Source organism: Lissotriton vulgaris, chromosome 8 (assembly GCF_964263255.1).
Source record: "Lissotriton vulgaris chromosome 8, aLisVul1.2, whole genome shotgun sequence".
NCBI classification, from domain to species: Eukaryota; Metazoa; Chordata; class Amphibia; order Caudata; family Salamandridae; genus Lissotriton; species Lissotriton vulgaris.
This window is the reverse complement of record NC_141696.1, coordinates 980,237,235-980,260,004: the sequence shown is the minus strand read 5'-3', so window position 1 is coordinate 980,260,004 and position 22,770 is coordinate 980,237,235. Positions and strand designations below refer to the sequence as shown.

Here is a 22,770-nt window from a genome sequence, read left to right as displayed (position 1 = left end):
TCATAAATTGACATTGTTGTTAGGAGCACTGTGGAGTGAGGATCTGCATTATTCTTGCATTTTCAGGACCCCTAAATTCTCCCCTTGGGTGTTCAATGGGCGTGGGGTCATAACACTGTAAGCAGGGTGCATATAAAATATGTTTTTATAGGCCCTGGTGTTGGAGAAATGGCACATTTCATTTTCCCCATTGTAGATCCCCAGCCACATAGGATAACATTGCTGTAGTTTTTGAGTGCACAACTATTGATAGAAATCAAAAATATGATCATTCATATTCTATCCTGCTGCTTCAGTGTTCTGGGAACAGATCTAGCAGGCAGGATAATCATTTTAGGGAGGTGTTTCTCCAATCAGCCCAAACCTTGATATTACAGGATTTTTTTTATTCTCCTAAAAATCTTTTAGCATGCTCTTAGAGGGCTGACCTGGGTTTAACGTATGCTAAATAAGAGAGTATCTTATGCACGTGAAGGCTTCCCAAAAGCCCGTCTCTTCCACAATGGATATTTGGCACAGGAAGAATGACCTTATTTAACTAAACCCACATCTTTGAATCCATATAGGAATTTTCTTGAATTGTCTAAGGACACCTTACCAAGCAATTTGTCCCACCAGATCTCTCAAGCAAGAAATCCACTAAATCAACAAATCGTTTGGCTTTAGAAGCTAATTAAAAATTATGGGACATACCTTGTTGGTATGGGAATATCTTATGCATTGTAGCAGAGAGGTACACTCTTACTCCCATTGATCGCAGCTGTGGGTTATTTGTTATCCTGCCATGTTTTTTGGGCCAAGCATGTGATAATCCTAATAAATAATGAATGGGGAAAGAAAAGAAAAGTGAAAAAACGGTAGTGGTGCATATTCTAAATCATGTGTATGCATAATATATGTTTTCTTTTACATTACACTACATCAACGTTACATTACAAAGAGTGATTTTTAAAAAATAATTAAGCTACACGAAAACCATACACATGTGTGTTTAATGCTTGTATTGCACATACGTCATGCTTAAATATAGGTGTATTAGCAAACGTCATAACTTGTACAGGTGTTAATGTGTAATGTTTGCAGATTATGATTTTTCCCTTGAACTTTGTGAATCAACACCTTGGTTTACTCTCTGTTACTCTGCCCCCCTCCAGCCCCCCCGTCCCCCAAATGGGTATGGGTATTAGTCACACTAACATTCTTGAAGTTTGCTGGATTACCTTTTCAATTAAGCTACATTGAATATAGCAACAAAACATCAGAGCCTTTTAGCTGAATGTGTTACCAGGTTTTGAGAGGTCACACATTTATGATGAATACACTCTGTAGCATTTTTGACCTCCGGTCTGGTTATTATCTCTTATAACTGTCTTTCCTCCAACTTATGGACCAGAGAAACACAGGTGGGCTCATAAGGAAGGAAGGAGGCAGTAATTAGGGTTAGTAGCTGGCTTCAACTTCACTCATCTTGGCACATCCGTGTGCCAAACTTCCCCTATCTCTTTCTTCTGTAGTCATTCTGGTCATCGCAAGTGATTTAAATGAACTCCTAGACATATCACAGCAGTTACACACTATTCTGAGGGATTTCTTTGGTCCATACCATTAATTTGAGCATTTGGATCTCAACTCGTTTTCATGTCTGTAGTAAGCATGAGCGAATTTTGCGGATCTCGCGTTCGCGAATTTTGCGGATTTGCGGATTCGCAATCCGCAAAATCCGCGAATTCCCGCGAATTTGCGGATTTTAATTTTTTTTTGTGTTCGCCCGTGTTTCTGCCAGTTCGCGAGGGTTTTGTACACTTTCGCAAATTGCGAACTTACCTGTCGGGTCGCAAGTTTCGCGAACTTGTTGTTTCTACGTGTCCAGCCTGTTTGGGACACTCTTCTTCATCACTGCCACTCTCTGTCACCACTGCCACTCTCTGACTACTCATGCCACCCTCTGGCCCACCCATGCCACCCTCTGTTTCATCACCACACCCTCTGGTTGTCCAGTGTACATTATTTTCGGCAAAGCAAAGCACACCTTCCCTGCCTCAAGTGACCTGAATTAATTTGGGGCTGATTCATGTGTCACAGAATATTTTTTTAGCTGGCACCTGCTTCCTTAGTGCGCCCTGATTAGTGATCTTTTGCACTTGCTAAGTGCTTTCATTGTTGCAAAATTAGTTACAACACCTGCCCTGCCCCAACTGACAATAATGAATTAGGGGCTGATTAATGGATTTTAACTTCCAGCCTGGCTCCTGCTTGTCTCCCTTAGCTGTAATTCAGGACCTTTGTGGCATATGTGTAACTATTCTGAGGTTCAGAGCAGGGTCACATACTAGTTTCAACTGGCAACTGAACTCTGGAGGGGCCCCTCAGGAAGCACTCCAGGAAATGGCTACTAATGATGAGCCTGAACTTTTGAACCTGGTAAGTAGTTACTTTCAGTTTTGCTAAGATCGTATTTCTGCAATTTTGCACTTATTCGCGGGGCGCGAACTCACGCGAACAGTGCGAGCAGTGCGAGCAAAATCCGCTGCTCGCGGATTTGCGGATTTTGCGGGAAATTCGCAAATCTCGCGGATTGCGGATTTCCCGAAAATCCGCAAAATCCGCGAGCGGAACGGATTTTCCGCCCACGCCTAGTCTGTAGGTCACTTGCTGCAATCCAACGTCACAGGATCTGTAGTCTTACAAATGTTTGCTTTGTACGGCGGACAAGACGAAAGGATCTTTAAAAAAATGTCAATGAACGCAGTGATGCGTGTAATTTCGGTTTCATTTTCCAAGATATTTTCCTTTGTCTTAATAGCCGAATTCAAACAAATGTAGCTTAAATATGATACCCAGCCTTGTAAAGCAAGCAATTGGTGAAATGAATCTAATGAAAAATTGACAGAATTGTAAATGAGCCAATGCCACTGCATTCATATACATGCAGAAAGTAATATGTGGAACTGGTATAATCATAACTAGATGGGGGTTCTAGCATCATTCATATGTGACAAATATGTTTGCTAACAGATCTCTGTTTCTTTTAGGTTGTATACATCTCCATCTATGAAACCAAGACCATCAGCGAATGACATGAGCCCCTTGCAGTGGTGCCGGCAAGTACTGGATCATCCAAGTCCAGAGATCGAGGCTGCAAAGCGGTCACTTTGCTTTAGACTAGAACAAGGTAATGGCAGTATTTACTCATGGAAATAAAAAAAATTTCTTTCCAGACAAGTGAAAGTCTACCATTGAGCATGGGTAATTAAAAATCCCAACTTTCCTACAAGAAGTTCTCACCTTTTTTTCATAGATGTCCACCTTCTCCTTAGATGTAGAGGAGATGAGACCATTCAAACAAATATTTTCTCTATAGAAATACTATAAGTGTGAGAGGACCAGGCAGTCTCAAGTCTAGAATTTTAGAAAAGCTACATTTTTCTTTGTGGGATGAAGTGTGAAACTGATTACATTTGGCATGAGAGAAGTGATGTGTTGCACTCAAAGTAACATCCCTTTGATATCTCTAATGTGTGTCTTTTACTAGAAAAGTTACAACCTCCTCTACTGTCTCTGCCTGTGGAAAAATATTTCTTATCTTTGAATTATTTCATAAATATTTATTTCATACATCAGGTAATTCTCTTAACCCCTAAATCGCATGCCACACTTTGTTTATAAGGCAGATGGTTGTGGTTTGGCCTTTTGATAATCATCAAACAATAGCATTAGTGTCTGTTCAAAAACAGTTGAAAGTGAATTGGACATAACCTCCAAAGGGTATGCTGGGATCAGTGCTCTTTTGATATCAATACATTTGTTTTACAAGTACATAATTAAATTCTTCCATTGAGGCTATACAATCTAAACTGTCCCTGTATTTGTTGAAATAGGAAGCACTGCCCTATATGCTGTAAGAATGGCACACGTGCTAATCATTAATCTTTATGCTTATCATTGTGCTCCTAATACCTAGTTGCTCGGGGTGACCTAAAGGAGAAGTGGCAATTTAAAGCTTTGTTTGGCTTTTTAAAAAGAATTCATCTTGTTCCAACAGTTTTTTCATCTTTTGTATCTAACCAATGTGTTTGACCTCTTCAGTATCCTTTTGTGGGTATCTTTGTTCACTTCCTTTTTTTTCCTTGTTTATTTTCCTTTCTCTATTCCATTGAAACATTTTTCCATGACCCAAAACGTTCGGTCTGTGATGTGACTGAGGGTTGCAGAGATGCCAGTGGGTTAGAGAGCGGGGGATAAGGATGGTGATTGGTGGTAAGATGGGTGGAGGGTAAGCAAAAGTGTATATCTAGTGTATGAATTGAACAATGTAAAAACAGAAAACTTGAGATTAATTCCAGCTTCACTATCATAACAAAGTGTGTGAATGTGTGGCAATTGCTTTATTTAATTTTCCCTCCTTTTTCTTCAGTATCGCATATAAGAGGACCTCGAAGTACATGACTTCAGGACATGCGCTGTACAAAACTATCTCATGCGTTGGATTTATTATATAATGCTCATGTATAATAGGACCTTAGGCCACCCAAAGAATGCACACAACGATTCACTTGCATCTTTAGTTCACTATTGGCATTGATGTCTGGGTGGTGGGGTGATTTCACGTTTGAAAACTAGCACTTTTAAATAACTACCTCTCAATGCACAAATATAATCTGATGCACTAAGGTTGGCTGATCTATAAGAAACCCAGGACTGCCCACTCTTCCCCCCTGATGCAGGAGCTACATTGGCTCCCGATTCGGCAGAGGGTTGTATTTAAGGGATTGTGTATCGTACATAAGGCGCTGTATGGTAAAGCACCAAGATATTTGAAATCCCGCCTATTCCCATATATAGCGGGCAGGACTTTGCGCTCATCGGACGCTACCCTCTTGTCCCAATCCCGTTTCAAACTGGCCACGGTGGGGGGACGTGCTTTTTCCAACACACTCCCAGCTTTGTGGAACAAACTGGCCCCAGAACTCAGGAAGGAATGCAATCTGTTATCCTTTAGAAAAAGTTAAAAAACGTATTGTTCAAGCAAGCATGGAGCAGCCTCTAGGCGCACTGCTGGGATCAAGTAAATGCCAAACCCCACTACGTAATCTGGACACACAGCGCTTAGAGACCCCGGTGGTTATAACGCGCTATATAAGTTAAATAAATAAATAAAATAAATAAATAAGGTGAAAAGATTCTGCATGTTAATTAAATAAATTTTTTGAATTTTCAAGAGACTTTGTCATATCTTTACACTTTTGCTGCAAGATGTTTTAAAAATTAAGGTGTCCGAAAGTTAAGCGGTGCAGTCCCTAGTTACTTCATTTCTTTAACACCAATTAACCTTTAAAATAAATACCTGCCTGTTTATTTAACATATTTTTAATGTTATTGATGACTTGAAGAAACAGCATCCCATTGCTGCTGTTGACCAAGGAGCCGCATGTAAAGGTCAGGAGTGCCGCAGCCTCAGGACTGTACTTATCAAAGCTTATTCTAATCTTGCTTTTTTCCTTCTTTCTCGGTCTTTCAATCATTCTTTTGCATGGTCTCTTTACAGCTCTTATTCCTCTTTCTCTGTTTTCTTGTTTTTTCTTTTTCCTTTGTACCTCGCTTTTTCTTTCATTATCTCTTTCTTTTAACTGACCTCTTTGGTAAAGGTTAAGCCTTATAGCTATAAGTAAATAAGTACATTTCTGTAACATTTTAATCTTGCTTATCTTAACCATGTGCTTGTAACAAAATCCCCCAATCTACGTAGCAGATAACTTTCATTGGTTACTTAATTTGTAACCGATTGACTTGTATATTTATATTCTTCTGGTAACCTGCACTTATACGTTTTTCATTCAGTGCAACAATTACATGAGAAAATGGCATGTCTTTGTTCTGATGTGAATTTCTCTATCCTCTAGAGTATGGATGTGGATTTTAAAATATATTCCTAATTTTGCTTTTCAGCACTGTGATTTATGTTTTTGTCCCCATTTAAATATATATATATATATATACTACTTTACACATTGTCTCTAAAACTAGTTATGTACAGTTTTATTAGACTCTTTAAAACTCTGAGCCCCATATAATTCCTGTTGATCCAGTTAACTGCACGGTTTAACAAGCTGGAGTATTGCCATGTTTCCTGGAAAGCAGACTGTTTTCCAAAATGTTTGCTAACCCAATAAAAACCTCGGACAAAACATTGCAGATCACCTTCCCATGGGAACCGTTCAGGCTTTTGACACAATGCAATATTTACAACTTGACCTGGCATCGAAATTGTTTGCTTAGCTCCATCTCCTCCTAACTAGCCCTACTTGTCTTCCTGAAGACACTTTTATAATCATTTCCACTTGACAGAATGGCTTTAAATTACTTCCTTTCTTTGAAACCATTCTACCGTTACACTTCATTTTTGTATGCTCTTTTTTTAAGTATGGGACAATTGCATTTTATTCTAGAAAGATATACATATATTAAAATACCTATTTAACATAAATTTAGTTATTCTCAATTCATATAAATATCACTCGACCTGCTGTTTTGATAAATATTATGTAGGTTTTCATGATGAATATAAAAGGCAAGATTAAAAAAAAATTTGGTGTATATCTTTTTTATCGTATCGCGTCTGTTGCTGATTGTCTCCAAGCGACAATGTACAGCTTAATAGAATTTTGGGAAACTTTTTTGTGGATGGAAAAATCCTTTGTCATACACCCCCCCACAATATGTATGTATATGTATGTATGTATAAATCATTTTATAGCGCGCTCCGTTACTTGAGAGTATCCTGGCGCGGGTACGGGAGAGGCAGACGGCAGAACAAAGAGAAGGCATCTTAGCTTACACTCTTGAACAAATGTGTTTTCAGATGTTTTTTAAATGCAGCCACTGTTGGCATAGAGCGCAGATGGAGAGGGAGAGCGTTCCAGGCCCGAGCCACGATCACGGAGATCGATTGGCCACCGAGTCTGGCTCGTTTGAAACGGGGAAGGTACAATTTGGACAGAGTGGAAGATCTGAGGGTGCGTGCAGGGACATAGCTGGTAAATCTCTTTCTCAGATACAGGGGGCCTTGATCGTGAGTTGCACGAAACGCAAGCACCAAAGATTTAAACAAAATGCGCTGTGCCACAGGAAGCCAATGGAGCGTGCGCATCTCAGCGCGGACGCTCTTCCATCTAGGGATGTTAAATAATAGACGGACAGCCGCATTCTGGATAATTTGCAGGCGTTTCACCAGATAAGCCGGAATGCCACTGAACAGTGCATTCGCGTAATCCAGCCTTGCCAGTATAAGCGCCCGAGCAACCGTCTCCTTAGCATCCCTAGGGAGCAAGGGGAAAAATTTGCGCAACATTTTCAGAGTGGCAAAGCAGGTGCCTGTAAGCTTTTTAATATGGTCCTCGGATCTGAGATCTTCTGTGAACCAGATGCCAAGGTTTTTGGCAGGTCTCCCCATCTCTTTTGGGCTGGGAATGTTTGGAGGCCACAGTGTGTTCTTGAACGAGGGGGGGAAGGAGCCATAGAAAAGTACTTCAGATTTGTCCTCGTTGCACTTCAGCTGGGCCTGTGTCAGCCAGCGAAATACAGAGGACAAACACAGATGGACAGCCGATGTATCCAGATTATCGTCCGGCCAGGTGAACAGCAGTTGGGTATCATCTGCATACCCTATGATCTTAGCCCCAAACTGTTCCGCCAGATAAACCAGAGGGGTAATGTAAACATTGAACAGTAAGGGGCTAAGAGTGGACCCCTGCGGGACCCCTGTAAGCAGTGGTTTAGGCTCAGAGGCGTGGGGAGGCATCCAGACCTGCTGGGTCCTGTCAGATAGAAAAGAGGACAGCCATTCTAGAACGACCCCCCCAATACCAATGGCCGACAGCCGACCGAGGAGGAGCTCATATGGGACGGTGTCGAACGCGGCAGAGAGGTCCAATAAAATTAGGACCGCTCTGCCACCTCCGTCTAGGCAGTCCCGAATTGCCTCGGTCATCTCCACCAGCGCCGTCTCGGTGCTGTATGCAGCCCTGAAGCCTGATTGATATGGAAGAGATTGTTGCAGTTCCTATCCTAATTGCACGATTAATTCTGAAGAGTTTCATAGCTAACTCTAGGGCTCCATTATGATGTCGGGCAGATCGCCTCCGCCCGACAGAAATGCCCGCCCGCCACCCTTTTCCCCCCCGCCACATTACAATGGCGGGGGGGACCGCAGTGGAGGCAAACACCGCCCGCCTCTTTTCCGCCCCGGTCGCCTTGCGGCCGGGGTGGAAAACGAGTAACATGCAGGCGGTGTCTGTCAGACACCGCCCGCAATATTACAATGGACATTTTTCAATGCCTTTTCTTGGCGGCAATGCCGCCATGGAAAGGCATGCGGTGTTCACTCTGGGGGGCCCATGTGGGCCCCCAGAGTGACGGCCGTAGGGGGGTGGCACACGGGGGGTACCTGTGGTACCGCCCTTCATTTGCTTATAAAAAGTGGCAGGCACCGGGCGGTGCCTGCTACTTTGTATATGCAAATGCAAAAATGCATTTTTAGCATTGTGGCGGGCGGTGCAAAGTGCACCGCCCGCCACAATGCTAAAAATGAAGGATGTGCCCGCCACTGTGGCGGGCGCATCCTAATGCCAATATCGGGACCCCCGCCCTTTAGGCGGGCGGTCCCGATCTCCATTAGGGTGGCGGGCAGACTTATTCCGCCCACCATCCTAATGGACCCCCTAGGTGTGCATTTCAGGTGTTCAAACGCACTGGGGAGGGATGATGTGAACAGCTACGAAGTGAGTACATATCCGACTTCTTTTGTGAATCTGTTCTTAACTCTTAAACTATAGATGGGTGTCAAAGCATAGTAAATAATGTGGTACCATGCTCTAACCCAAACAGTATGCACCTGTGGCCTTCTCTCCTAATATATTTTGCTGATTCATGTGCATTAATTTCGGAGATTTTAGTGACCTCTACTGCTTGTACCCTTGTACTTTATTCCCCCTTTATATATCACTCGCTCTCCTGCTTCACCGTTTTATGTTTTGTATGAATTTAATTTGTAGATACAAAACTTTGAGAATATTCCTTTCATGTCTACTACTACTCCTTTTTTAGGTTTCACCTGCACAGCGCTTGTGCTGTGCTTTAGAAATCTATTGTATTACATATATCTTAAAAGAGATTTACATCCCGCCTTCACTTCTTATTGGTTCTTGTGTTTGTGACTTTCCTTTTCCTCATTTCTATTGTTTAGAGGTATTTTATTTTCTGTTCTTCCGTGTGTGTTTCTCTTATCAGTTTCCCAACAGCAAATACTGTGTTCATCCGCATTGGTTGAACTTCTTTTAAGCGTCTTAGCATGCTGTCACTACAAGAGCTACACCCTTGCTCTTTAACACCTTGACTGCTAGAGCAATTCCCCCCTGTGCTGGAAGTTCCAATAGTCCATGATTCATGACGAGCTCAGCTCGTCATGAGCACACGACCAGTGTACTGCATGACGAGCTGAGCTCGTCATGAGCAGGGAAGGAGTTAAAGTAAAAGTGTCCCGAGCTGCCCTGGGCTGAGCGTGCTGTTATAATCTCTGTGGAGATCCTTCAACTTGCCATTTATTACTTCTCCGTGCTCCGTATGAAACATGCACTACCTAGTGCCCCCGAGGCACAAGCGGGGACTCACTTGAGTGTGTTCCTCATAGCGTGCACTCCGCTGTTTGCTGGGCCACAAGCAGGCATCCACTTCAGTGCTTGTTTTTTTATTTCCATAGTGTACTTTTTTTAACATCCTAAGGGATTTTTGGGGCGTTGTGGAAAGGTGCTTCTTAATGAGCACACCGATGCAGGGGTCACCCTTCTCTGTACACGCGTCCTTAGGCCAACAAAATAGAGATTGGCACTGAAGCTGGAATTCAAAGAACAATTTTATTATTCATTCATGAGTGAGACTATGTCCATACAACACCCTCAAGTGTTCCAGGAGGTAGTACCTTGAATACACAGACCATGGTGCTTATATACAGAGTTTGTTGCAGAGTAAGCATGTAGTTACAAATAGAAGGTACAAGCATACACAGGAATAACTACCGACAAACATGGGCAGATGGGAAATCACTTAGTCAGCAATGTGGGAGGGGGAGCAGGAGTGCTTATGGCAGCACTAAGAGATTGACAGTTGAGTCTGAGACCAGGTGTTCTGGCAGCTACAAACTCTTGAGCATGCATATTGCTTTTAGATGAGTCAAGAAGTCAACTAAAAAATACAGCACAGGCAGGGAAAAAGACGAGCAGCAGAGGATGGGAGAATTACGAAGCCAACAATATGGATGCCACAACCAAGATGGTTTCAGCTTATTCTAACAGAAATTATTTTCGATTTCCACAGCTTGTTGGTGCTTATCACCTTTGGCTTGTTAATGACGCTTTGTAAGTATTTTGGGGACACTTCATCAAGTTCTTTGAGCTGCTATTAATACACATGGGTTATCAGCAAATGGCGGAGCGGTAAAGGAACAGGAACTGCTTTCTGCTTTCACCATGCAGCCAATCGATGGTAGAAGAGTGTTAGGTGTACTCAGATGATAGTGAATTTTCAAATATAAAGCAGTAGCCATGTGAAGCACGCCATGTTTTATAACTTTGTCGAGAACTGCAAAGCAGAGCATAGCTCCTCTCTTCTCAAGACCCATCTGTCCTCGAGCGCTCTCCCAAACCTGCATTTTCACATGGTCACAATCTTTCATGAGGAGGCGCTAAAGAGAGCTCGGACTTTTACGAAAATGTGTTCTTATAATTAATCTCACCCTCCTAGCAAGAAAGCTTAAGCTGAGTTTATGAGAGCACATGACCTTTTTTGGTTAACTAATCGCCCAGTGGAGCTCTCCTTATCTGGCACTGTGTATTTTAAGGCATTCCTAGTTTTTTGGAGTCAGTAGCGCTTTCGGGCAGCACAAGCGCTGATTGGCCCAAATTAATTCTTCTCCAATTGGCTCAAGATTGGCTGTAATGGCACAGGCACGAAGCGCTTAGTACAGATTAGTGCCTTTTTTAAAACAAGCTTTGCTAATGCATCAGTTTTGCCTATGTAATGGAAGAAGAGCTGTTTTCATCAATCATTGTCCGGGAGAAGGAAAGAGCTCCCTGACAGGTAACACAGGAGTGGAGAGGATGTGGCACAGCGGCCAAAGCTAGTGGCTTGTGAGCTGGGGATCTCAGTTCGAGTCTCAGCGGTGCAGCACAACGTCCTATGATTCTAGAAATTACTTAATCTCTCCGGGTGATAAATTGTTATATAAATATGCTGCAATAGTAAAAGGCAATTCTTTAGGGCAATGTCGTTCTACCAGAGATGATGTTAACAGTATTTCAGCGCCGGAAACTGATAAGAGAAGGAGAAAAGGAACAAGCATTGGTAACTGCAGGAAATATGCTACAGCCAATAGAAATGGAGGCATGGTAAGTGTCACACACAGGAACCAATGAGAAGTCAGGAAGGAGAGGAGGCGGGATGCAATTCCCTTTTAAGTTTATATTAAAAACAATAGATTTCTCAAGCACAATTCACGTCTGTGCAGGCGAAACTTAAAAAGAAAAAGCATTACTGCAGCTCTTGAATTCTCGGGTTTCTAGCCTCGTCTGCTTCATTAATGGACAAGGTTAGTTCAAGCGGGGCTAAAGGGAGCCAACAGAGCCAAAGATGGGCAGTGAAAGAAACAGCCTTAATTCTTTGTCAATTCAGAAGAATTAGCAGAAGGCACTAGGTTGCAGAAGAGGCCTAAGACGGGCAAATATATCTAATGTTCCCACTAAACTCAAGTATTGATAACCCTCACTTGGAATCAGTAATATTAAAGGCAGGCTGTGCATTCCAGACACGTCTGTAACATTTTATGAGCGTTTGCAGGATTGTCCAGTAACTGCCGCTGCTGTTTAATGTTGCATGTGCACACGCGCTTGTAATTTCAAAACACAGCTTCTTTCATTCTTTGTCCAAAATTACATAATGTTGAGCAGACTTAAGCCGATTCCCCGGAAGCATGTATGACCGCTCTGACCGTAATGCCACATCCCACCACCATTTTACTTGTTTTTTTATTTCAAAATACTTTATTGAATTCCATAAGAAAGATACAAAGAGTAATACTGTATCAGGGTTGGCGTATCATATACGTAAAGCACAAATATAGCGTGTATAAAAGCAACAATAAGGTTATTACTCCTATGAGAGTATCAAAAGGCTAACTCAAGTTTTATATGCAGGGTAAGCTGTGACCCAGGACTGCCGTCACTACCTTTGAGCACTTCTGAGGAACCCATAACTCACTTTGGCGCATTTACAGACTGGGACCCTGCTGAGGCTGTTACTGTTCGCTGATGACTTGTTACCTTTCTTAATTGGCGCACTCTAATGACTGTGTGGCCCCCAATTAATTTGCAGCAGGTGTTAGTTATAAACCAACGAAATGTTGCATAGGGTATTGACCACACAAGGTTGAAAGATTAGATGGTCCAGACAGATTCAAACGTGTGTTTTGAGGTTACTTACAGAGCTCTACAATGGATGCATTCATCTACTGTGGTAATGTGATGTAATGGCATCTTATCAACTAATTGATTGTACCACAGTCTAAATTAAAATAATGTTTATTTTTTTTTAAACCAATTGGATGTTAAGTGTTTTTCAAGACGCGTGTATGTATGTGCGACAACTGGGCTTCCTGTGTCTTTTTGAGAGCTTCTGTCATGCTTTTATTTCTATTAGGCAAGAGGCCTCTTTAGTTGCCTACTGCTGGAGGGTCTTGACTGGAAAACTAAGCAAGCATTGGCAAAGCGAATAGGGTTCACCTATGCGAAAGGTACTAGCTTTGTTAATGTTTTACATGTCTTAAAGTGAAATAAAAAAGTGCTATGATGTGGCCAGCATTGACCACATCATATTGCTTTTTTTTTTTAACTTAAAGCCATGTTTCACACGAGCTCAACTTCTGTGCAACATCAAAAAATATTGACAAACCCCAATAGATTTTGCATAAGCAAAACCTATTGGGTTTGCCAATGCTTGTTTCTTCAGTTTCATCACTGGCATTGCATCATTCATGTTAGTTTAAGTGAGTTGTTCTTTACTTCCACCAAAGGGGTTAATGCGCTGATGCCGTCTCATTTTATTATGCACATCCTCCACCCCACACTCTATTAATACCAGGTTCTTATTTCATCATTGCCTTTTCTGTGTATTTTTATCATTTTCTTCCACTCTTTCTCCACTTACTCTCTTTTGTTCTGTTTCAAAGAGTAATCATGAAAAGTCGCCAATCTGCCAAAAAAACTTAAGTGCCAACCACCAGGATTGGGTTGGGATTAAAAATCGGCCCAGGCACACAAAAAAAAAGTGTCCCACATTTGCATATTGCCTTTCCTTAAAACACTGTTTTGGTGAAATTTTATTGAAAAGGGAGGAGTGATAAAAAATGCACAATTAGTTTACACTGGTGAAGCACACCTGAAAACAAGTGAGGCCACTTCTGCTCAGGCCCTCTGCCCCCACTCATTGTGCACACATTAATGAGCTGGCCCAGCAAGAGAAAGGGAGTGACTCCTTTGCCAGTTCTTAAATGGGAGGTAATGGGCGCCCATCTGCCTGCAGAAAGGCCACTTAGGCACCAACTGCTCCTCTGGCAGCATCAGAACAATGCAGAAACCACCCAAATCGGACACCAGACTGCTCAAAAACGCAGCCCACAGCTGGAACTAGGACACGGCCCATCGAGCATTGCCCGAGTGCCTGCGTTACCGATCTGACGCTGCCAAGCACCTGAACAAATGAAACACCAATGCCACACATTTATCATGGTTCTTTAATACGCGGGGAACACGCTATCTGAGCACAGGAGTGCCTACCAAACCTTGTTTGCTGAATCCTTCGTTGCTGGAGACTTGAGCCTGTCTTCCTTGTCAGGCTGCCACAGACGCTGCTCCTTGCCGCACCCGCTGCGCGGGTGCCGCTGCGTGTCTCTCTTGATGAGAGAGTGCGCCTGGCGAACTTGGGGGCTGTGAGGCGGTGAGTCATCGGCAGGGGTGAAGCGCGGCAGGGACTCGCTCTACCAGGAGTCCCTGCGTGGCCTATCAACATCCGGCCAGCGCCCCCTGCTAGCCCCGCCCCCCGCCCGGCAGAGCGAGTGGTGAAAAGAGACCTCCATCCGGGACCAAAGCGGGAACACGCTATCTGAGCACAGGAGTGCCTACCAAACCTTGTTTGCTGAATCCTTCGTTGCTGGAGACTTGAGCCTGTCTTCCTTGTCAGGCTGCCACGGATGCTGCTCCTTGCCGCACCCACTGCGCGGGTGCCGCTGCGTGTCTCTCTTGCTGAGAGAGTGCGCCTGGCGGACTTGGGGGCTGTGAGGCGGTGAGTCATCGGCAGGGGTGAAGCGCGGCAGGGACTCGCTCTACCAGGAGTCCCTGCGTGGCCTATCAACATCCGGCCAGCGCCCCCTGCTAGCCCCGCCCCGCGCCCGCCTTTCGGGCTACTTAAGAAGGAGTAGAGACCGCTCCGCGGGACTCAAGCGGGACGGCCGGAGCTAAGCCCGGGCAAAGGGCGGGCCCTCTACGGCCCTCAGAGGCCAGAAGAGGCCGGGCCGGGCCACATCTCTTTCCTGTTGACCAACGAGTGATAAAGGTCAGATACCTAAGGCCTTTATTCTTTGTATATACCCGGATACTACCCCATTGTTCTGATATAAATATGAGGAAGGGTCTGAAAACCGGTAGAATGCCTGTTCTACGTTCTAAAACGAGACAAAAAGAAATTGCCCCGCAACCGGTCCCTACCCTCACAGCAATTGATATCATGCTACAACAAACTATAGGGGCTGTATCTTCTGCTATTGCTAATACCGAAAGGAGGCTATCTTTGTCGCCAACAATATTTTTGGCCGACACCCAAGAGGCGGCAGCTGATCTTGTGGGACCTTCACAAGATGCTATTGACGATCTGGACTTAAGCCTCGGAGTCACTGCCTCCTTCGCCGATCTTCCATGCGGTCAGCCCTTTACTGAACAGCAGGGAAACCCTCAAAACTTGTCACCCATTTCAGTACCTCTAAGGGCCGATGGAACGTCAATCGGTGCATCACCAGGACTTGGGAATACAGGTCCTACTAAGAGCGTAACTAAGCCAAAGAAAAAGCCTAAAAATAATACTCAGAACCATAACTTAGCGTCACCAGCTCCAAATTCTGTATCAGGCATACCTTGTTGGGTCGAAAATATGGTAGCTGATTCAAAATCGGACCTTGAAGCTATGATTACTGCTCATATCAAGCCCCTAATGTCCAAAATTGATAGACTGACATCACTAATCAACACTAAATGGACTGGTTCTAATAAAGCAAGTGGAAACGTGCCAACAAAGTCACACGGAAAAACAAAAGAAGTGCCCCTGGGAAATACCACCAGTAGCAAACCCTCAAAAGATGCTACCATTAAGGCCAAAATATTACCAGCAAACTCAGGAGTAGTAACTCAACACCAGCCCCAAATGGGGAAGAAATCTGCAGCCCCTCCCCCAACTCCTAGTGTTTCTGGCCTTACCCCGAAGTCTCTAACAAATTCAGGTCCTAAAAAGGGGCCCAATCAACCAGTAAAGGGTTCTAAAAGTTTGGATACCAACCCAACATCAACCTCCTCTCCAAACATGATACAAGAACCAAAAACAAGGCCGGCTCGCTTTAAGACAATTAACTTGCCACCGGAAGTTTCACCCTTTGTGGTTGTACTGACGGGTGTACCACCACTGAAGGAAGGAAGAAGAGAAACCTTTGTTGAATTGAAAAACAAGTGTGCCCAGTGGCTCCAGCTGCACAAACCGTTACCCCTGCATATGTGTGGTGAAATACTTGCAGTTAGAAGAGGAGAGTGAGTGGGAAGGAATACCAAGACTATAGCAGGAGACGTTGTAACTGTCAACTTCAGGTATACAGGGGTAGTGAACTATATATGCAATGCACCTAGTAGTGGACCAGCCACCCAAATCCATCCCCTTCCTCTATCCTACTTTCTATCTATGGCACCATGGCAACAACCCCCAAGATTTAGCTATCCAATCAACAGAGGGTACATACACGCTCCGCAACACACTATCCACCAGTGGCAGCAACCATGGCAAGGACCACCTGTAGACGACCCCTTTTTATCTCAGTTTGCTCACTGGAATAGATTTTGTGCTCTTGATGAGGTAGACTGACTCATTCTTGAGGAAACTACCTGCTCACATCGGGACCTGCATGGGGGAGAGGAGGAGGGCCCACGATTTATACCATATCCGACATGCCCCAATCCTCCAACCATAATAGTCACTAGCCAGACTCAGTTAACATCTTCTGTTCTAGAAAGGGAATGTTCAGAACCCCAAAGCCATAGTGACACTATTAGCATTAAAAGTAAGACCACCAAGGAAAAAATTAAAATCCTTAGTTGGAACCTTGCAGGCATTCTTAGAAAACTGGGTCTGCCCGAGTGGAGCAATCTGGTTGAAGCACATAAGATCTGCATGTTCCAGGAGACCTGGAGCACTGAACCACTCCACCGGGTCGGATTTGTGACCTACTTTGTCCCAGCCGAGAAACCCAGGTATGGGAAGGGGCGTCCCTCGGGGGGTCTCCTTATCTGGGTAAGCATTTCCCTTAACTGCCGAACAACACCTAAGCAGGTAAACAGCCCAGATATTTTAGGAATTCTATTGACCAACCCTAGTAGAGGCTTATCCCTAGCCCTATACAACATCTATGCTAGAGGCACAACAAATGGGTGCACTTCATCGGTAATATCTGACCTCAAGGTGCAGCTTAGAGACCACAAGGAAGCTAATCACACCTTAGTAGCAGGTGATTTTAACTGTACCTATGAGCCACTACCTATGGATGGCATCTCTGACTTAGGTGAGGAAGACAGTAGATGGGGTATTCCCACACTTACCATCCCCCCGATAAAACGATGGTCCCGTAGCGCAGTGCAGTTAAATGCACTGACACTAGAGTTTGGACTAAGAGCCACGAATGGCCGTACAACTTCAGATCGGATGGGTGCTCCTACGTTCAACAGAGTCGGTCACACCTCGAGGATTGACTACATCCTGTTGGACCTAAAACTCTGGAGTCTGGTCGAAGATATGGCAGTTATACCTACTGTGGAGAGTGACCACAATTCACTTTCCCTATCTATAACGAATCCCTGGCTTAGTAATGTATCGATAGTACCACCCAATTGCACACACAGGGTCACTGTTTCTTCCTGTGGAAGACGCTTAAAGTGGAACAAAGTTGCCACTGACGCTGCCAAACTTTCTAGCATAGATGAGGTTCTTATGCCCTCACAAACAGAGCTAGATAATATTAACCCAGTCATGCTAGCTGATAAGGCAACACCCATTTTTGAAGCAGCCGTTAAGAACATAGGCAAAGCTTTTTGGGTAAAGGGCTCCGCAGGGAGGAACACGTCCCAGCACAAGACTAAGGGAAAGCATGACTGGTACACCACAGCATGTAGGAGGGCTAAGACTCATTTAATTGAGGCCGTTAAAGGCAAATCCCAACCCCTGATTCAGATAGCCAGGAAAGAGCACAAGAGAATACTGGCACAAGCAAAAAAGGAGTGGGAAGAGGCCTATTGGTGCACCCTTAAAGAAGCCAGCTCCAAGAAAGATTCTAAATGTTTCTGGGATACTATCAGAGCTAGAAATAGGCCAGATAGCGATTTGATAACATGTAATATCCCAAGTCAGGCGTGGGTTAAACACTTTTCAAACCTTTATACTCGCCAAGATGATCATTTTATTTCCTCTGCTCTCAATGACCCTGAAGGGGGGGTAGTGGTTTCAACATCGTTCCCACTACACTGGGACATCCACCCTGAAGACTTCGACTTTACAATTAAAGAAGTGGAATATGCGTTAGGCACTATCCTGCCCCAAAAAGCTGCTGGCCCGGATGGTATTCCTGGCGACCTTCTGTGATCAGACATTTCAAAGTGGGGAAAATTGATTCACTCACTACTTGTCGCCATTTGTAGGGGCGCACCTATCCCATCCTCATGGAAAGGGGTGGAGGTGGTCCCTATTTTTAAAAAAGGAGCCAGAGAAGATCCATCAAATTATAGACCCATTAGCTTGCTGGACATTAGCCAAAAAGTAGTTGGCAAGGTTTTACTGGTCAGAATACTAGACTGGATAGATGAAAATAAAATCCTTTCTGACTACCAGGCGGGCTTTAGAGTGGGTACCGGGACAATTGAACAAGCTTTTAGATTAATGATGGTGTATTGGAAAGTTGTGGTTATAGGCAAGGGCAGTCTTTATCTCGCGTTCATCGATTTAAAGACTGCCTTTGACCTTGTACCGAGAGAGACCCTATGGAGTGTTTTGGCTGATATGGGGTTGCCCCATTATTTACTCTCACTACTCGTCAGGCTACATGAGAATAGCTTTGCCCAGATTAGGTGGGTCCCTGGAAGGGAAAAACAAGTAGTATCCCGGTTGAGAGAGGGGTCCGCCAGGGATGCGTGTTAGCTCCCACCCTCTTTTCCCTTTACATCAATGGGGTGGTCGAGCACCTCCGGGAACATCCTTCAGATGAACCATCCCTGGCTGGCGAACGTATTCCTACCCTCCTCTTCGCGGACGATACGCTTTTAATATCAAAAACCCCAATAGGCCTCCAAAGGCTCCTAAATAACTTTCAATGCTTTTGCTCTAAACGAGGCATGGTAATTAACACGAGCAAGACAAAATACCTTGTGTTGAATCCTCCAAAAAATACAGTCCGCCCTCCTACCCTGAACGCGGAACCCTTGGAGAGGGTGGACGTTTTCGACTATCTTGGTATTCGCTTGTCACATAAAATGCAATGGGCCCCACATCTGGACAAAATGCTATTAACCCACAAGAGGATAACAGGAGCCCTCTTGAAAGAACAACGCTCCAGCTCAACCAGACCGATAGCTGTTGTCCTCGAAATCTACTCAGCTAAAGGGGTCAGTTCTGCTCTTTATGGGGTAGAACTCTGGGGTTCATCTATTTCTAACGACTTACCAAGATCAGAGAAAAAATTTTGTAGAGCGATTATGTCACTCCCACAAGGTACTCCTACGGTCCCGCTAATGTTGGACCTAGGTTGTCGCCCAATTGATGATCTTGCAAGATTCCGCCCACTTTTGCTATGGGCACGCCTGTGGCGAGTGGAGGAACTTGGTAAATACGCGCACGGTCTTTCAGAAATCATGACATTACCAGGGTGGCATAAAATCAAATGGCTGAGAGATATGAAAACACTGCTACTAAACCTGGGCTTAAACGACGCGTGGGTAAATAGATCTTCACCCCCAAAGTCAATTCTGAAAAAACTTTATTGGAACTGGATCTCGCAACAAAGGAACACCAGTACTTCCCTGGGCAGACTTACTGAAGACTTTTTGAGGTTCAAGGACCTACCAAAACGGGAACCGTACCTTGACATTATTGAAAAACCCCTTGATAGGGCCCTGTATTTCAAATTTAGAGCAGGAATCCTTCCTTTGTATTCTTTTACCTCACGATGGAAACCTCCTGCACAAACTATAGAGCTTTGCCCAGCATGCCTAGACAGACCAGAGACAGTGGCACACTTCATGTTCGAATGTAGAGAGTATGCCCTACCCAGGAGGGTATGGCTTAAAAACTTATGCCTTCAGCTGGGCACTAGGAGCCACATGGACGCAATTCGCATAATAATGTCGTGCCACCTATGCTTGCGCCCTATCCAAATTCTTATCATGGGCTTGGTCCATCAGAACCAAAAGGCTAAAAATAACTGTTTAATTCTTTTTTAAATCGACCACCAAAATGAAAATGAATTTTCCTAAAAATATTGCAACTTTTTAACAAATTTTTCCTTTTGCATATAAACTCTTGTTGCTTGTCTATGCTTGCTTTTATCTTTGCTTTTAAAATTTGATGTACTTGTGTCTTATATGAAGCTTTTATGATAACTTTTTATCGAAATAAAGCCTTTTTGACTTGACTTGACATCATATTGCTTTTTTTTTTTAACTTAAAGCCATGTTTCACACGAGCTCAACTTCTGTGCAACATCAAAAAATATTGACAAACCCCAATAGATTTTGCATAAGCAAAACCTATTGGGTTTGCCAATGCTTGTTTCTTCAGTTTCATCACTGGCATTGCATCATTCATGTTAGTTTAAGTGAGTTGTTCTCTACTTCCACCAAAGGGGTTAATGCTCTGATGCTGTCTCATTTTATTATGCACATCCTCCACCCCACACTCTATTAATACCAGGTTCTTATTTCATCATTGCCTTTTCTGTGTATTTTTATCATTTTCTTCCACTCTTTCTCCACTTACTCTCTTTTGTTCTGTTTCAAAGAGTAATCATGAAAAGTCGCCAATCTGCCAAAAAAACTTAAAGTGCCAACCACCAGGATTGGGTTGGGATTAAAAATCGGCCCAGGCACACAAAAAAAAGTGTCCCACATTTGCATATTGCCTTTCCTTAAAACACTGTTTTGGTGAAATTTTATTGAAAAGGGAGGAGTGATAAAAAATGCACAATTAGTTTACACTGGTGAAGCACACCTGAAAACAAGTGAGGCCACTTCTGCTCAGGCCCTCTGCCCCCACTCATTGTGCACACATTAATGAGCTGGCCCAGCGAGAGAAAAGGAGTGACCCCTCTGCCCGTTCTTAAATGGGAGGTAATGGGCGCCCATCTGCCTGCGGAAAAGCCACTCAGGCACCAACTGCTCCACTGGCGGCATCAGAACAATGCAGAAACCAGCCAAATCGGACACCAGACTGCTCAAAAACGCAGCCCACAGCTGGAACTAGGACACGGCCCCTCGAGCATTGCCCAAGTGCCCGCGTTACCGATCTGACGCTGCCAAGCACCCGAACAAATGAAACACCAATGCCACACATTTATCATGGTTCTTTAATATTGGGGATTTTTTGTAGTTGACTCAAAGTAAGTCTACCTTACAAATATCTAAAAATATGCCCCATTACAGATGTTTTTCACCATGAAATACAAAGCCTATTAAAATGAACTCTGGCCCTGCACTTGTATTTCTTTTAGCCTGCCTGTGTTCTGGCACTTTATAGAGAAAAGCCTGCAGAGTAGTTGAGCAGTGTAACTCTGTTTATTGACTCCAGGTATCCAGGGCAGGAATGGGCACCTAATGTATTGTTCAAACACTTCTCAAGGGCAGTACCAATGAATTAAAAAAAAATGATGGTTTGAGTAGGTGTCGGGAACGTGATCACTTTACAGGGATTTCATCGTCCTGAAAAAGCCACAATTAGCCAGGAGAATGTTTATTGTGTGCCATCTGGCTTCTGCGTATTTGTGAACGTGTGTGGGAGGTGTGCAATAAGCAGCTGTTTTGGTGCGAGTGTTTCTTAAGGTACAGATGAGACTAAATTGCGTTGGCGACCCAAGGGAGACTCTGCAACCGGAAAAAAATCCCACAAAAGCAGCGTAGTGACGGGCATCAGTTACTAGGCACCAACACAGTACGTTGATTTCCCAAGACTGATTTTCCTTGCTGATCAGCGTTCTAGGGCTTCAGATAAGGCTCTTCACACCCAGTTTCATTTGCCTAGACCATAAAAGTTCAGAGTAATTGGGTACCACTTTCCATGAGGTCCTTGGGCATAATTTGTTGTTTACTTCTAAGAGGCTCGCAAAGGCAAGGTGTGCAGATCAGGAATTATTTGAAAACATAATTGTGTGGGCTGTTAGTGAATATTTCAAATACATTGATTCATTAGTGCAGATTTCAATGGAATCTGTGCCCAGCAGTGCAGTAGAGCATTTAGAATGATATTGCCAGATCCACAGACACCTAATTGATCTCCTGAAAGAAGATTGTTTACCTTTCTATACATCCATTTCACCTTGGACAATAATAGTGGCATCACTAGGGTGCCTGGTGGGGCTGGTGCCCCATATGTACATATACTGGCCCCCATCTGTTCCCCTTCTGCCCCGCCACCGGTGACAGGCACATCCAGCAAAAACAGACACCCCCTCATCCTAGGAACGGAGATGATCCTGTCTAAATTTTACGTTGTACTTGCTCTTGCATTCCATAAGAGTTTTAGCTTTTTACAGGATGGTGTGTTTGTGTATTTTTTCATGCCATATATTACTCATGTGTAGTATGTAAATATTTACTCCAATGTAGCTGTCAGTGGGTCATAAAAGGGTTCGGGAAACATGCTAATTCAAACCTTGGCATCCTTGCAGCGAGCACAAAGCAATAATGGTCAAGTGTGTTCATTGTGATTATATTCAAACATATGTAAAGGAAGTACACAACTGTTAAAATATTGACAGGACAAATGTAAATAATATGCAGTGTATATAGGTGAGTGGATGTATTGTGTGTGTGTGTGTGTGTGTGTGTGTGTGTGTGTGTGTGTGTGTGTGTGTGGTTGGATTGTGAAGTGAAGGAGAGTGAGAAAAGTGTGTGTTGAAGAGGAAAGAGATGAGGTGGGAAATAGGCAGATTAAGTGTCTCAGAAAGATAGCAAGAGAGTGTAAATGTCTAACAGACTGCAGAAGAGAGTGGTATGAAGAGAATGGAAGCAATTGAGAACTCCGAAGACTTTGCCTCTTCCACAGACCATAGTAAAGTTTAATTCACAGTCAATATAAATATAAAGTACATGTGTACACTCTTAATGATCACCATTGTAGGTGGTTCCATCAGTTTTATCTGTAGCCTCTTGTGTGCCCCCC

General features: G+C 43.7%; 1 protein-coding gene across 2 annotated transcripts in view; it reads left to right on the top strand.

The window, feature by feature from the left end:
- SLAIN1 (SLAIN family member 1) overlaps positions 1-22,770 on the top strand; it is a 181,130-nt gene that overhangs the window by 35,207 nt on the left and 123,153 nt on the right. For both annotated transcript variants that reach the window (XM_086934825.1, XM_086934824.1), the window contains exon 2: positions 3,033-3,172. In XM_086934825.1, coding sequence (XP_086790951.1) covers positions 3,033-3,172 — 140 coding nt within the window. The remainder of the gene's footprint in view (positions 1-3,032; positions 3,173-22,770) is intronic.